The sequence below is a fragment of the Polyodon spathula genome, chromosome 1 (genome assembly GCF_017654505.1).
Source record: "Polyodon spathula isolate WHYD16114869_AA chromosome 1, ASM1765450v1, whole genome shotgun sequence".
NCBI classification, from domain to species: Eukaryota; Metazoa; Chordata; class Actinopteri; order Acipenseriformes; family Polyodontidae; genus Polyodon; species Polyodon spathula.
The window spans coordinates 31,071,237-31,087,218 of NC_054534.1; the positions used below are offsets into that span (position 1 = coordinate 31,071,237).

Consider the following 15,982-nt stretch of genomic DNA (forward strand, 5'->3'; position numbering starts at 1 on the left):
AACAAGTAGCAATGGGAAATACTGAAACAATTCTCCATTATTAAGGCTACTGCCAAACCAACTTCCCATTTTCTCAGTGAACCCCCGTGCCATACTGGACATTTTACAGCTCACTCACCTGAAATCCCAGAGTTGGGAGGTTTCCAGAGAACTCGCTTTGGCTTGCCTCTCCTGACGTTTAAGCGAGAGCTCTGTTATTGGCTGGCTGACTGTGCATTTCTCCTGGGTGACCGCACTGTGCTGCCTCCTTGTGTCCGAAATACACTATCCAGCAGGACTGTGTGTAACACATTGAAACACAGGCAGTTAGAACGCCACAACACATACACAGACATTGTTACAACCCTCCCATTTCCTGCAATATTGGTTTTTTTTTAATGTTTTCTTAAAACACTACACATTTGAACCCCTGGCTTCTGGGCAACTCTGCCTTACCTGGAAAATCACCGCGTTTGGGAACAAACAAAGGTACTTTTTTTTTTGGTCTTGTCTAGCGATGTTCGGTTATTCTGAACATAAAATTAAAGGTAGTGATAATGCCGGCGAGGAGTTATTGTAATATCTGTAAGCTGTTTATTTGTCCTGTTGCTTTTGCAGATATTAATTTTGGTAGTATCAGTCTGCCGACTGAGTTGATGCTTTATGAATTTATTTCGAAAGGGATGAATATTCAGCTCAGTCCTTTTTTTTAAGAGCTATAGAGAATACTCTTTCCACGTTGCTCTCCAGGCAACTGCAAGCTTTATTGTGGAATGCTTGCTTCCTGGTCTGGGTGAATGCTGTTTACAAATAGATGGACAACTGACATTCTGTACCGGAGAGCAAGCGACATGATTGAAAATATTACTAGAAGTGAGCTTTGTTAGCTGTAGACCGAACTGCCTTGTATTGGTTTACACTGGATGAGAGCTAGAGGGAGAGGGGGGGCTGGGTGCTGGGTGCTGCCAGTTGTGTTAGAGACTGAGGAAGAACGATTATCTTATTTTTAGGCGTAGCGGTGTGTCTTCTGACATTACGTATTCGTAGCAAATCATTTCAAATGACCTTCATTCGGTGTTTTTTTGTTGTTGTTTTTTAAAGCACCTGCATAATGTATTTGTATTAAACACACTGTGTACACCTCTTTCCTTCATAGATTAAATATGCGTGGGATTCAGTTAAAGCACATCGAGAGTGAGATAAAGGTGGGCTGTTGAAACTGGGAGCTGTTGATTTGGGAATCCAAGAACTGGCAAAGCGGCTCTCAACATGACTGTGTTTAATCAAGAGAATGTTGAAGACTATTATGAAATTGGAGAGGAGCTCGGCAGGTACGTGGTTGGGGAGTTTATTTGTATGCAGGGTTTATATTAGGAACACATTGTCAGGGCGTGTGTGCTTTGAATACGATTATCAAAATAACGAATACTATAATATATTCACTGTGAAGGTAGAGCGTAAAGTGGATTTTCAGCAGGCTTAATGGAAAGCTGGTCCTTCAAACTGAAAGTGACTGATAGAGCGAGCTGAACATAAGTAGTGGAATTATACTGGTGACAAACTTGCCACAATTTCATGAAATATACTGCCTTGGATAAATTACCTAATGAGTGACACATAATTGACAACATTAAAATATAAATTATGTATGTCCCATTAAGATAGTTGGTGTGACAAGAAAAAAAAAAAAAAAATCTGTCAATAGTTTAAAAAAAAGTACATTCATAGGTGAAAAAGGGAACAAAATAGTGCATTGCATTATAATCTAGATATTTGACCCGTTCAGTTAGATAAAAAAAAAAGAAACTTTGAAATAGTCACTGTTTCTCTGAAATCAGTGGACAAGCATTATGCAGAGCATGAATACTGTGCAGCAGTGTAACCTGTTCTAAAGCAGCACTGCTAGTTGGCCCTGCATGTCCAATGTCTCATAATGGGTGGTGCTGTAACAATGTGTTAAAACATCTTGATGCTGTTTGCATGCCTTTTTTATAATGTTCTAGGTGATCGCTTTTAATAACAAACAAGGGATTCTGCTTTTCTGTTTCACTGATAGCTGCGGAGTTCTCATTATCACCTAGCTATGTAGGAGGTGTCTCAAGCTGCAGTTCCACAGTCAGAGTTCTGAGGACAGACGATTTGTGGGCCAGTCACATATTTGAAGCATGGGAGCAAGACAACCGCCAAAATGTCAAATGGGGGACGGTTTCTTATTGAGTGACAGTGATGGAGTAAGCTCTGTATGAGTAAGCTGTCGTGTGCAGACTTGCCAATCATTTCAAATGACTATCGGTTGGGTATTGGAGCTTCTCTCCTTAACTCATATAGTTTATTGTCCACAGTGCCGGTGCTAGGGTTTACTGGGCCCTGATGCAAGACAGTGAAATAGACCCCCCCCCCCCCCCCATTTTTTTTCACCAAATCAGATTGTCCAGTTCTGTTCGGGCTCCCAAAATTACGCCTTTAGTATCGCATCTCCCAATGGGGCAGTCACATTACCTTAGCACTGTCCGCTCTGCGTCCCACCTCAAGATGTCAGCTGTGATTTGTGAATATGTGTTTTGATTGACAGTCCACCAATACTACCTTGCTACATTTTTTTTTTAATCCCAGTGGAGTAGACTATATATATATATATATATATATATATATATATATATATATATATATATATCTTTTTTCTTTAATCCCAGTGGAATAGACAATATATAATATAAGAAATATATATATCGATATATTTTTTTTTATGTCTGGTATTATTCTGGTCCCCTCAGGAAAAAAAAAGAAATGTACGCTGGGCTGGGCCCCCCTAAATGCTGAGCCATACATGAAGAATACTTACACTTGGGTGAAATCCCTGGACTGTAAATGAGGACTTGACTTCAGAAAATGTAGTCATTTTATTGGTTGGCATCAGTGCTTTTCTAATATGAAAAATGTGTTTTTTATTTTGTTGGATTCAAACATAAATGTAGATTTCTTGTTAGTGTTGCTAAAAAAATTAGTGGATTAGGCTATTACTGTAAAGTAGGGCTGTTTTCAAAGGTTCATTCAATAGCTTGGAATTTGAAGATAGTTTTAAACCTTCAAAGGTCTGTCAGACGACACTCGGGCACTGTGTTTTTTTTTTTTTCTTTTTATAAATGTTACTCACATGCACAGTTTGATCTTTTGATTTGTGTAGTGCATATTACTTAAACAGAAGTTGTATTAAAATCCAACCAAATCATTATATGTAGCAACTCTATATGGTGGTGCTGGGGGAGGGTACCTATTGCGGTTGTAGTGCTTCAGTAAAATATGTACTGAATACCTAGTGTACAAGACTGTGTAAGAGAAATCCAATGATAGAATATGTTTGAAACATACTACATATATGTGTGTGTGTGTGTATGTATGTGTGTGTGTGTGTGTGTGTATATATATATATATATATATATATATATATATATATATATATATATATATATATATATATATATAAAATAACACAAATAATTTTAATTTTGCAAACTGAGCACCATCCGCCTCTTCCACCTGATAGTTCCTCACGAATCAAGCTTTCTCGATGTAGTAAATGGTAATGGTCCCTATATATCTTTACCTGTTACATAGCCTTCCTTATTGTTTAGTTAAATATTTCCATTACTGTTGATTTTGGAACATCTCTGAACCAACACTTCCATGTTGGCTTGCATATATTTTGGTTGCCCATCTGAATTCATTATTTGTAGGACACAGTGTTGAAAGTCCAATGCTGTAAGGGTTTAGAGCTCAATGAGAATAGTAAAGTCAGTACCATTCTCATTAATCATTCATAGCACACCACATACACTTATTCAGAGACATTAGGCTCTATCAAAACAGTTCTGACCAATAAGGACGTAGCATTCTGGAAGTTGTCCAGGTTGGAAAAGTACGATTTGTTACACTGTTATTTTAGCGTCAGCAGAAGATTCAGAGTGTACCAGCTTTTAGCTACTATAGCCTTTCACACTGGCACTCCTACTTAGTTCCCGACCCAGGCTCTGGCTACCCGGGTCACAATCCCACGTAGTGTGAAACCACGTACCTGGGTCGTACCCAGGTTAAACCAGGTCGCATCGACCCACGTCAGGATGTGGGTCGACATGCTTTGACCCGGCCGTTATAAGCCGACATAGTAACAAACAGCCAAGACTGAGGGAAGGTTTCACTTTTGCAAAGAACGTTTTTGTTTATTCTGCTTAGCCATATTTCTGTTGATTGAGACTCACCATTAGTCAGATTGCAGCAGAGATAAAGAAACATTTGCTCTAATCGACATCTGGGCCGATGGTTCAATCCACAGAAGCTTGAATTGAAACGTCAGTAACAAGCTGTTGTGGGGCATTGGTACACAAGCTGTTTAGCTGACCTGTATGACACCAGGTCCTGACCCGGGTAGAGCATGCCAGTGTGAAAAGGGCTTAAGAAATAGGTCCCACTGATGGAGCTTCCTGGGTGTGAGAGAAAACTTTTGAGGTTTATAATTTTTGTTATGCAAATGACATGCCCAAAATGTGATGGGCCTTTTTGTAAACAAATTGTATAATGCCAACAGAGGTCTTTTATTTTATTTGAGTAAACTGCAGATAAGCAGCCTTTAACCCTGGTATTAATCTTTAAGCTGTGTAGATTTAATTTGATGGTATATAGATGTTATAAATAGAGGTGATTTTATATATTTACAGTAAAGTTTTGTAACATGCAAATTTCTGTGCTTCTATAAGTGAAAGGCACTGTGCTTCCGCTTTACCAGAACATTTAAGCCGGCTGCTGCTGATTTTCGTATAGCTATTGGTCAAGTTTTTTTTTTTTTTTATATATAGTCGCTTTGAACTAACTGACTGATTTTTTTGTTTTGTTTTGTTTTACATAACTCTCAAATAACCATATTTAAAAGGCATAACTGTTTTTTTGTTTGTTTGTTTGTTTTTTTTTTTAAAATAAATAAAGAACATATAAAAGTTTACAAACGAGAGGAGGCCATTCGGCCCATCTTGCTCGTTTGGTTGTTAGTAGCTTATTGATCCCAAAATCTCATCAAGCAGCTTCTTGAAGGATTCAGCTTCAACAACATTACTGGGGAGTTGATTCCAGACCCTCACAATTCTCTGTGTAAAAAAGTGTCTCCTATTTTCTGTTCTGAATGCCCCTTTTTCTAAACTCCATTTGTGACCCCTGGTCCTTGTTTCTTTTTTCAGGCTGAAAAAGTCCCTTGCGTCGACATTGTCAATACCTTTTAGAATTTTGAATGCTTGAATTAGGTCGCCACGTAGTCTTCTTTGTTCAAGACTGAACAGATTCAATTCTTTTAGCCTGTCTGCATATGACATGCCTTTTAAGCCCGGAATAATTCTGGTCGCTCTTCTTTGCACTCTTTCTAGAGCAGCAATATCTTTTTTATAGCGAGGTGACCAGAACTGCACACAATATTCAAGATGAGGTCTTACAAGTGCATTGTACAGTTTTAACATTACTTCCCTTGATTTAAATTCAACACTTTTCACAATGTATCCGAGCATCTTGTTGGCCTTTTTTATAGCTTCCCCACATTGTCTAGATGAAGACATTTCTGAGTCAACAAAAACTCCTAGGTCTTTTTCATAGATTCCTTCTCCAATTTCAATATCTCCCATATGATATTTATAATGTACATTTTTATTTCCTGCGTGCAGTACCTTCACTTTTCTCTATTAAATGTCATTTGCCATGTATCTGCCCAGTTCTGAATCTTGTCTAGATCATTTTGAATGACCTTTGCTGCTGCAACAGTGTTTGCCACTCCTCCTATTTTTGTGTCGTCTGCAAATTTAACAAGTTTGCTTACTATACCAGAATCTAAATCATTAATGTAGATTAGGAATAGCAAATGACATTATTACAATTAGTGATTTGACTGTGAAAGAATCTCTCAATCTCCCAGGCCTCCATCAGAAATCTGTGTGTAGGTTGCTTTCAGATTCACAAACAGCTATATTCTAGTGCCTGTTGAGGTACTTTTTATACATCACGCAGGATGAAAGCTGTAATTTGTACCAAGTTCATATTATCCCCCTCTTTACGCTGTCAATCATGAAGTAATCTTTTTAGTACAATTAATTATACTTACCCAAGTCTAATGGGAATGTAAGCATGCAAGAAAAGTCCCGTCTTCCATTCTCTACAGAAGATTGTTCATTTGTTTTATATTAATCACAGATCTAGTGAAGCAGCTTTAGTGGAGTTTCTTATCACACATCCAGTTTTAATTAATATTGCCTGGTTACAGATGGCTACAATCTTTTAATCACTAATGCTGTTTCGCTTCTTGCTGGATTGACACTGTACCGTTACTGTTGCATAATTTCTCTGATAATTGGCTTTCAAAATATGGCTTTGTGACAGGGAGCAGCCTGTCTGTCTGTTTTGTGGTGTTTAGAGTGGATGTGAGTTTGTGTGAGGAATGTGTGAAAGGTGCTGCAGCTGATGAGGTGCGAATTGCCCAATTAGCTGCAGCACCTGTATAAAAGGGAGTGGTTGGTGAGTGTTTGTGAGAGAGTGAGTGGTTCATTGGTGTGTAGTTTGTGTTTAGAACTTGTTGTTAATAGTGTTTTGTGTTTGTTCTTTTTATTTGGCCATCTGCGCTTCCTGACTGAGTCTCCTTACCCCAACCAGCCGGTCACAGGCTTAAAATCAGTTTAAGATAACCAAGATAAACCAAAGTGTATTTTTTAATGTGAACCTTGATACCCTGGCTCTTGTCCTGTAAGTAGGAGGTTTAATCCACATCCCTTGGAATTGCATTATTTATATACCCAAAGCATGCTTTTTTACATTAATTCTGAGTCAATTCTATAAAAATCTCAGCCGTTGTCTATCGCATTGCAGCCCAGGGTTAAACTCCTAGACCCTTTCAATCACACTGCTATGCTCACAGTCTCTGGAACAAGCATACTTGTTAACTGTTTTTCATTATTTAAAAAGCCTCTTACCAAGACTGTCTATAGTCTAAATGAAGTAGGTCTCTTGAATAAGTCTCTGTGTTTGCTTAGTTTGTATCCACTGAGTTGTGTAAAGTTCTGTTTTCAGCTAAAAGTATTTCAAATGCCTAAATAGGCAAGGAATATAGAATATGGATTTATTAAAGTTGTTAAGTTTTGTATTTGTTGGTTAAAAATATAACAAAGTGGTAGTAAAACTATACCTTTCACATCTTGTGATGAGTAAAAATAATTTGTCTAGTAAGTACAGTATAGCGTGATAACGTAAGGATGCGGATGCAACCCTGGTTCTCTGAAAGAGAAAATAGCCATCAACTAGTGGGTATTGCAGTCAAGTGATAGGATTATGCTGAGCTTAATATAGAATTGCCTTTAGGCCTCCGTAGCTCTGACGTCAGTGTCCCGCCCCTCGGGTGCTGAATGACTATGCAGAGCGTAGGAAGCCCAGCCTCTCTTGCTTCAGGCAGCAAGGGCTACTGAAGCGACCTCGCTGCTTGATGGCTATTTTCTTTCAGAGAACCAAGGTTGCATCCGTAATCTTACGTTCTCTTTCAATTCGAAAATAGCCATCAACTAATGGATACTGTGTACCAAAGCAGTCGCGAGGGAGACCATGCGGCAGTAGGACAGGATCGGTCTACTTGTAAAAAATATACACGGAACAGTGCCTCAGCGTGTGGTTCAAAAGACATATGTCCTAACACTGTTCTATGAACAGAGGGTCTTTAACTGTACAATATCGTACCGGGATACTCTTACCACATGGGTAACGCTGGAGAGTGTGCTCAAAGAGTACAGCAGTCTAATCCAGACTAGCACTAAGTGGTCTTTTCCACTGGTGTAATAGAGTCCTAGACCGAAGCTCCAAAGAGTGGAGCAGAGGAATCCAGCACATTCAGTTTGTAGAACCTCATGAAAGTGTGTGGCGTAGCCCAGCTAGCCACATCACATATTTCAGACACAGGGACACCTCGAAAGAGGGCCCAAGATGTTGCCAGACCCCTGGTAGAATGCGCCTTCAATTGCCCCGGAAGGGAAAGGCCAGCAGATTCATAAGCCAGAGCAATGGTGTCCACTGTCCAATGGGACAGGCGCTGTTTGGACAATAGCTGACCCAGCGTCCTAGAACCATAGCACACAAACAACTGTTCAGTGTGTCTGACACCCCTTGTACGGTCAATATAGCACCTCAATTACTGCACCGGGCAGAGCATGTGCAACCTTTGGTCCTCCAGAGAAAAGAAGGGAGGAGGATGGAATGCCATCAACTCCACAGATTGGTTCACGTGAAACGCGGATGTTACTTTTGGCAAAAATGCAGAGTTTGGTCGCACGGAGACCCTAGACCCGTCTCCAGCGAAGAGAGGGCAAGAAGGGTGCATTGAAAGCTCATGCAGCTCACTCACCCATTTTGCTGAAGCAATAGCCAGCAAAAACGCAGTCTTTAAGGACATGAGCTTCAAATCCACAGTGTGGAGTGGCTCAAATGGGGCTTTTGTAAGGGCTTCCAGCACCACATCAAGGCGCCACGAGGGGAGGCTAGATGTCCTGGGAGGAAGCATCATCCTCGCACCCTTAAGAAATTGGGATGCCAGGAAATAGTTTCCAGGTGATAACCCATCTATGTGCATGTGACAAGCAGATATGGCTGTCAGGTACACCTTCAATGTGGAAGGGGACCTACCGTGATCTAGGAGAGAGGACTTGTCCTGCTCCTGAACTCTAGCCTAGGAAAACCAGAGTTGCCGTCTGGTGACCACCAGCGCCGCGAGGCATCGGCCCTCCGCTCTGGTTGTGAGTTGGGCCAGTCTGGTGACTGCCTCAGAGACCTGGTTCAGCTCTTGTCTGTGAGCCGCGGTGACCATATCAGGGAGCTCCTTAATAAGGATGGCCTGATAAACAGAGAGCATGCTCGACACATTGGAAAGCCGGGCAGCTTGGGAGCAAGCAGCATACGCCTTCTTGAGGTGCATCTCTGTTGTCCGACACTGTCTGTTAGGACATTGTAGGTCCTTGGCTGGTCCAATGCCTGGTGTCTGTACGAGGGCCGCAATGGCGGAGTCCACTGGGGGGAAGATCTCCCTGATGAAGTCAGGGAAAGGGGGCAGTGTCCTGTCCTGTACTGGCTTAACAGAGGAGAACCAGGAGGCCTGAGGCTCCTTGTCTCTGGGCCATTCCACCCGTAGACGTTGAGCCGCTCACTCAACCAAAGCCTCAAACGCTGGGCCTGGAGATACCTCCGGTTCCTGTTACAGCTCGTCCACCGAGTTGCAAGAAGGTCCCTCCTGCACAAGGTCATCGTCACCAGATGCCTGCAAAGAGAGGATGTCCTCTTCATAGTCTGAGGTGGCCTCAGGTTCAAGCTCAAGCTCAACAGTCGGAACGGGCAGCTGGGGAAACGATGCAGCCGTTGTGCCAGGGGCTGACAACATACTCATCGTGAGTGACTGTTGTCCCATCACCACCTCCATAAAACGACCAATCTGGTCCATGAGGGCCAAGATCCCGTTAGGATGTCTCTACCTAGGGGACCTGGGGTGCGCATGCTTCCACACGGGAGGTGAACGCTCCTTAGGAGGGGAGCGCTGATGCTGCCCCACGTTCCTGGTAGGTGAGCGAGAGCGTCGCCTGAGAAATGGGGAGGGTGACCTGGATAGTTGCAGGTGGGCAGGAGATGATGCTGTACTACCTGAAGGGGGAACAGACTCACAATGAGATCCCCTGCTAGAAGGAGATCCCAACCCCACTGCCCTGTTGGCTCTAGCCTTTAGGACCCGCCTCTGGAACTTCCTGCAGATAGCGCAGAATGTTTTTTCAGACAGACCCAAAGCAGCATGTTCTGGACCCAGGCGTGAAACACAGAATTCATGCGGGTCCTCTGGGGGCATTTTTCGGCTATAAGAGCAGCATTCATGGAAACCCGGCATAGCGCACAGCACTTGCCCGTGTTGCACGGTGGGTACAAATGTGCACAGGGCACAAGAGCGGTTATGCGCACGATGTACATGATAAGTGCACGGGCACAGAACAGATGTGCACCGATGAGTGCACGGGGTGCTTGGATGCATGGGCGCATGGGCACCAATGTGCACGGAGAGCGCACAAGCCACAGGTGTGCGGATAGATGTACCAGCACGGAAGTGCACGTGTATGCACAGGGTGCACGGGCACGGATGTGCACGGAGCACAGGTGTGCACGACACGGATGTGTCTTACATGCACGGAGTGCACAGGGGCGTGTGTCGCTACGAGGTTGTGTTGAGACACACTTGGGGAATAATCCCTCAGAAAATCAGACTAAAATTTAGATTTGGAGATCTAAGCCAACACACAGGGAAAAAACTCTGTGTGCAGCTAGTGTCTGGAGCAGGCTATGGTCTAATAAAGATCGCTGCTGAGTGTCTAGCAGGCTATGATCTAAAAAGATTGCTGCTGTAGTGTTCCGTCTGGCTCACGGCCAACACACACACACACCTCATGTTTCTCTCTGAAAGAAAGAAAAGCAAATGTTAGTACAAGTAATAAAATATACAGGTAATAACAACAAGCTCTCAAAGTAGTAAATAGTAATAGTAAGCGAGACAGACTCAGAGTCAGCAAGCTGAAAAGAGCGAGAACACTCTAATAAGCGACTCATCCGAGTGCAATAAAGGGGCAGTGCCAGTCGGCACGCCGAATATGAGAGATAAAGGCGGGTGCAAAACTCAACCGAGCCCGGTGAATTGCGGACCGCGCTCAGCAAACGTAACTAGGTTTTCAGTGAGATAAACCCGGGGAAGGGGCAGCCACCAGCTTCCCGTGCACAATTAAGGCAACGGAGGGTACAAACACTGAATTTTATTTTTTAATAATAAGAGCGTTGTAGAACAACAATTAGATTACGCTCAATCCTGATCAGCAGCTGAAAGCAAAAGAGGCTGGGCTTCCTACGCTCTGCATAGTCATTCAGCACCCGAGGGGCGGGGCGCTGACATCAGAGCTACGGAGGCCTAAAGGCAGCTTTTATATTAAGCTAGCATTAATCCTATCACCTGACAGCAATACCCATTAGTTGATGGCTATTTTCGATTTGAAAGAGAACTCTAAACTATAACTTAAACATGGTGGTGGGGGGGGCATTATTAGTTAAATCCAAAACAACACAATCATACATCATAAATGTTGATGTAAAAACACAAATAGATGATGATAATAATAATAATAATAATAATAATAATAATAATAATAATAATAATAATAATAATAATAATAATGTTTTGTCTCATGCTTCCATCAGTGTAACTTTGTTCTTTCGAAATTATGTACGCAACATTTTTTATACCATTAGGCAAATCATTTGCCATGTCTTTGCATCTTTTGATAGTTGCATAAGCAAAAGGAGACAGAAAGCCAACCGTAGGTAGTTCTTTAAAAAAAAAAGTTTTAAAAAAAATGTAAATATGCAATTAAAGCAGTTATACAAAATATCTCTGGGAGAAGTGGGAATATTTATTTATAATTTGAAGTGGCAGATTCACATTGGATTTGGGTTTTACCTGCGCTTTAGGATTTCAGTAACAGACATCATGTCCCTTTTAACTAATGCAGAAAATCTTGGTGCACATTCTTCAAATGAGCAGATGTCATAATTTCTCTAAAGCCCCTTTCACACTGGCATGCTCTACCCGCATCGAACCCTACCCAGTTCATGACCCTGCTGCTTTTTGAAGAAGCAGGGTCTATCTGGGTGACAGAAGCAAATACACAACATGCGGAGCAATGCCCCGGAAGCAGCTTGTTACTGACGAGTCCATCTAAGCTTCTCTGGATTGAGTCATCGACCCAAATGTTGATTAGAGCAAACGTTTCTTAAAAATGTTTCTTGTGGAGGTGAAACCTTCACTCAGGCATTGCTGTTTGTTACGAACGGCCATCATGCATTTTGTCTCTGTTGACCCGGGTCAAAGCATGTTGACCCACATCCTCAGACGGGTCGCCGCCAGCCCAAGTATGACCCAGGTATGTGGTATCACACTACGTGGGATTGTGACGCGGGTTGCACCAGTGTGAAAGAGGCTTTTTGTGCCAGGGTAATTTATGAGAAATCGTTATCATTTTCCTGGTGGCACAATAAATCAGGTGCACTTATTCACATCTGTTGTGTTTCCACAAAAATGGTGGAGTGGTGAGGTGAGGGAAACAGACTTTATATGTATAAGGAAACAGGATACATCTTGGCCATTTTTTAAGCAGAATTGCTGTATAAAGCATTCTTTTATTTTTTTACTGTGCAAAATAAAAGCACTTTTGCTAAGTTGCACACACACACAAATTATATATATATATATATATATATATATATATATATATATATATATATATATATATATATATAATGTGTTTTAGAAAAAACTCAAACTGATTCACTACACTGCAAAGAATGAGGGAACACTGGTATTGTCCCTCAGTTCCGGTTTTAAGTTCAACTAAGGATACATATTTGTTCTATAGTATGTATCTGTATGCTAGGCTGCAGAAAAAAGGTTTTCTAAGGCAACAGGGATTTGAGTAGGATGCACGATTACATCTCTGCTTGCGTGTTAAAGAACTTGAACAAGCATATGTAAAATTGTAGTTATTTTGCAGCAAAGAAATAGTGCTAACAACAAGTACTGTGTTTTTTTGGTGTTGTGTTTTTTTTGTTTTTTGTTTTTTTTTTATCTCCCATTTCCCTGACCGAGAACATGGCAAATACAATTTAATTATAAAAGTATTTTATTGAAAATATATACTATGTATAAATGAATATTTGAGGGTTAGATCCCGAGTGTGGCAACTTTTATGTGACGGTCATTAGGTTTAGAATCTTTGTGTTGATCATTTTAGAATTATACAACATCAGGAAGGTCAGTGTCACTTAGGCATTTGAAGGTCAGTTATTGAATAATGTTGGTTTGGTACCACAAGTTTCCAAATTAATTTTTACACAGAGTAACTTTGTTTTCAAAGAATTGTAACCTACATTTTTATAAACAAATCTGCATTTTAGAAGTAAAACAGAGCAGTTGAAATCTTGGTAACAAATGCTACCAGTGTTGCTTGGTGACAGTACCATCAAATGCATACAATGTAATGAATGTCATTCTTGAATTCAGCTATTTGCTGTGTGTGATTCCTACAACAAATCAACTCATTCGGCCGAACAGTTAAAATGCTTTCCATTCCTTTTGGTAATAACCACTTAACCCTTCTAACTATTTTATCTAGAATGATTTTAAAAATTATTATTATTATTATTATTATTATTATTATTATTATTATTATTATTTATTATTATTATTATTATTATTTCTTCAGGTTTCTAAAGTATGTAGTCATTTAGCTATTTATATATTTTGGCTAGTGCCTGCATCATTGTTTGCATAGCTGCTGAAATTTACATTGCAGTGTTTCCATTTCCTGACATTTCCAGGGTCGTGTTTCTGGAAGCATAGATAAACGGTATCTCTGCTCACACTGTCTCTCTGCACTGCCAGAGCCCTTAAAAACAATACTGTATTAATCATAAGTAACATTGGTAATGAATGTATCATAGATGATGGATGAAGGATGTCATGGAAGAAGTTGATTACCAATTTTAGAATTGCCCTAACCAAGGTTTTAAAATCCATTTTATTAAGCACACGCTTTTATCTTCATGGCCCCAACTCTCTGGAACTGTCTACCAAGCTTTAGGGCATGCAGCTCCCACAGTCGCTCGCTTCAGATCAACTCTCAAGACCCACTTGTTCTCAATTGCTTTCAGTGTTCTTCAAGCTTGATATCTGTTTAGCTGTTGTCTAAATTGTTATTTCAGGTCTTTCACTCAGTCTTATTCAGGTGATTCTGCACAGGTTAGGTTTCAAGCTATAGCAGGCAGTATTTATATGGCTGCCTGGTATTTACAATTCAGTCTCCTAAATCTATGTTACACGGCAAACCAGCAAAGAAAATGAAGGAGTCTTTTGCACTTTACCATAATTTTTACATGAGAATCAGCATTAATGATGCAAAATGATTCTGCATGACTTACACATTCACAATGCTTTGAATTCGCATCCTAGCCTTGTATATAATGTATTTGCATTGTGTTTTTGTTTTTTTGATGTTTTTTTACTTCTTGTTTTAATGTACTATTCCCTGTATTTAATGTATTATGCATTGTTCCTCACTATCTTGTAAAGTGCTTTGTGATGGTGGACCACCATGAGAGGTGCTATATAAAATAAATAATGAGTGATTGAGTGATTGATTGGTTATCAGTGGTTCACCATTTGTTCTTCAAGCTCAGGAGACCTAATGGTCAATTATATAGCAGGTAATGACCGCTGTGAAGGACATTAAGCGTTTAATAGCCGAGTCATACAATTTTGTACTAAGTAGTACCCCACCTTTACCACAGTGTTTACACTACAAGTCCAAACTAAGGTTTATATATATATATATATATATATATATATATATATATATATATATATATATATATATATATATATATATATATATATTACTTTTTGGTGGTTACAATGACGGCCAATGCAGAATGACATTTTCTGTTCATTTTACCCTCAAAAGTAGGTTTCTGGCTAAAGACTGCCAGGGACAACACTACATTTATTATTGTATCAATCTTGGCAGTCACCACACAGAAAAATGGTTTTCTTGGGTAAAATAAAGAACAAATGCTCCACCCAGTCATTCAGCATTAGTAGTAAATGTACCTGCGACAGGACAGTCCAAGTGGTGACGTCCCCAGCCAAGGAAGTTGACACTGACACACAGGTACCGCAGTTGTATTGTTTTTACTTTCTGTTTCGTTTTCCCGGCACTCTCTCTCTCTCTCTCTCTCTCTCTCTCTCTCTCTCTCTCTCTCTCTCTCTCTCTCTCTCTCTCTCTCTCTCTTCACACTGCAGAAGCTGCTGTTTTTATACACGTGGCCATCTCCAGATCAGCAATAAGTTAATCAATCTGGAGATGGCCACATTCTGCACGGGAGTTTTAATATGTGGCCAACAGCCAAATTGTCCTTAATCATTAGCTGCCAACCACGCAGTCTCACGATATGTGGTCTGGCAGAGACAAGCTTCAAACATCACCCCTGCCAAACCATATTTAAACTGTACAATGCATTAATAACAACATAATCCAACACAGCACATCATTTTAAACACACCTCAAAATAATACACTTACCTGCAGGGCTCTTCTGCCGTGCTGGAGTCATATTTAGGGTACCACTGCTCCTTAGCATATTTTTAAAAAGGAAACTGTTATCTATTCAGTGATACCAAGATATTTAGATAGCAAATAGTCTTTTTTGAAGTTACCCAGTAACAAACTCCCCATCCTCTTTCCTAGATGAAGGAGAACATTTCCGGGTACCATTCTACTTGTGAGATGTGTTGCTCATTTAAATGGTTTGCATTTGGAAAGGATGATCTATTCAAGGATGCCAATATATAAGTATGGAGTCAAAGTTAAGACAAATGGTAGATAAAATCACATTTCCTGAAATTCCTTTGTATGAGGTGTTTGTTTTTCTGTAAATGAGTTTTAAATGTAAGCTTTGTGATTGATTTATAAGTAAAATATTACAGTTAAGTGATTAAGCTTGTGTTAAAATGTTTGCATCTGCTAAATCTAAAAGGATCTAAAAGGACTATGTTAACTCCGCGCACACTACCATTCCAGCACTGACTACAAACAGGCAACAATGGTAAACGTGGGTAGCATGCAGCGTGTCCGTCGACCTGTGGATGTGAATGATGCAAGGCACACCCAGCATCAGCAACCCCGACATAGGCGGAGATATGCTGAAAGGGTGTACCGGCCTCGGCACACATATGAGGAGCTCAGCAATGAGCTAGTCGTAACGTAACCTTTTTTACGAGTGAGACCTAGCCAAGCAGGTAGCAGCAAGTCAATCGGACAACAAGAACAAATGCACAATAAAATACAATTAAGCTATAAGGTATTCATTTA

General features: G+C 40.5%; 1 protein-coding gene across 1 annotated transcript in view; it reads left to right on the forward strand.

The window, feature by feature from the left end:
- Positions 1-258: 258 nt before the first annotated feature.
- Positions 259-15,982, forward strand: part of LOC121317212 (death-associated protein kinase 1-like) — a 76,509-nt gene continuing 60,785 nt past the window's right edge. The window contains exons 1-2 of the mRNA XM_041252899.1: positions 259-468; positions 1,136-1,310. Of these exons, the coding sequence (XP_041108833.1) occupies positions 1,249-1,310 (62 nt within the window). The 5' untranslated portion in view covers positions 259-468; positions 1,136-1,248. The remainder of the gene's footprint in view (positions 469-1,135; positions 1,311-15,982) is intronic.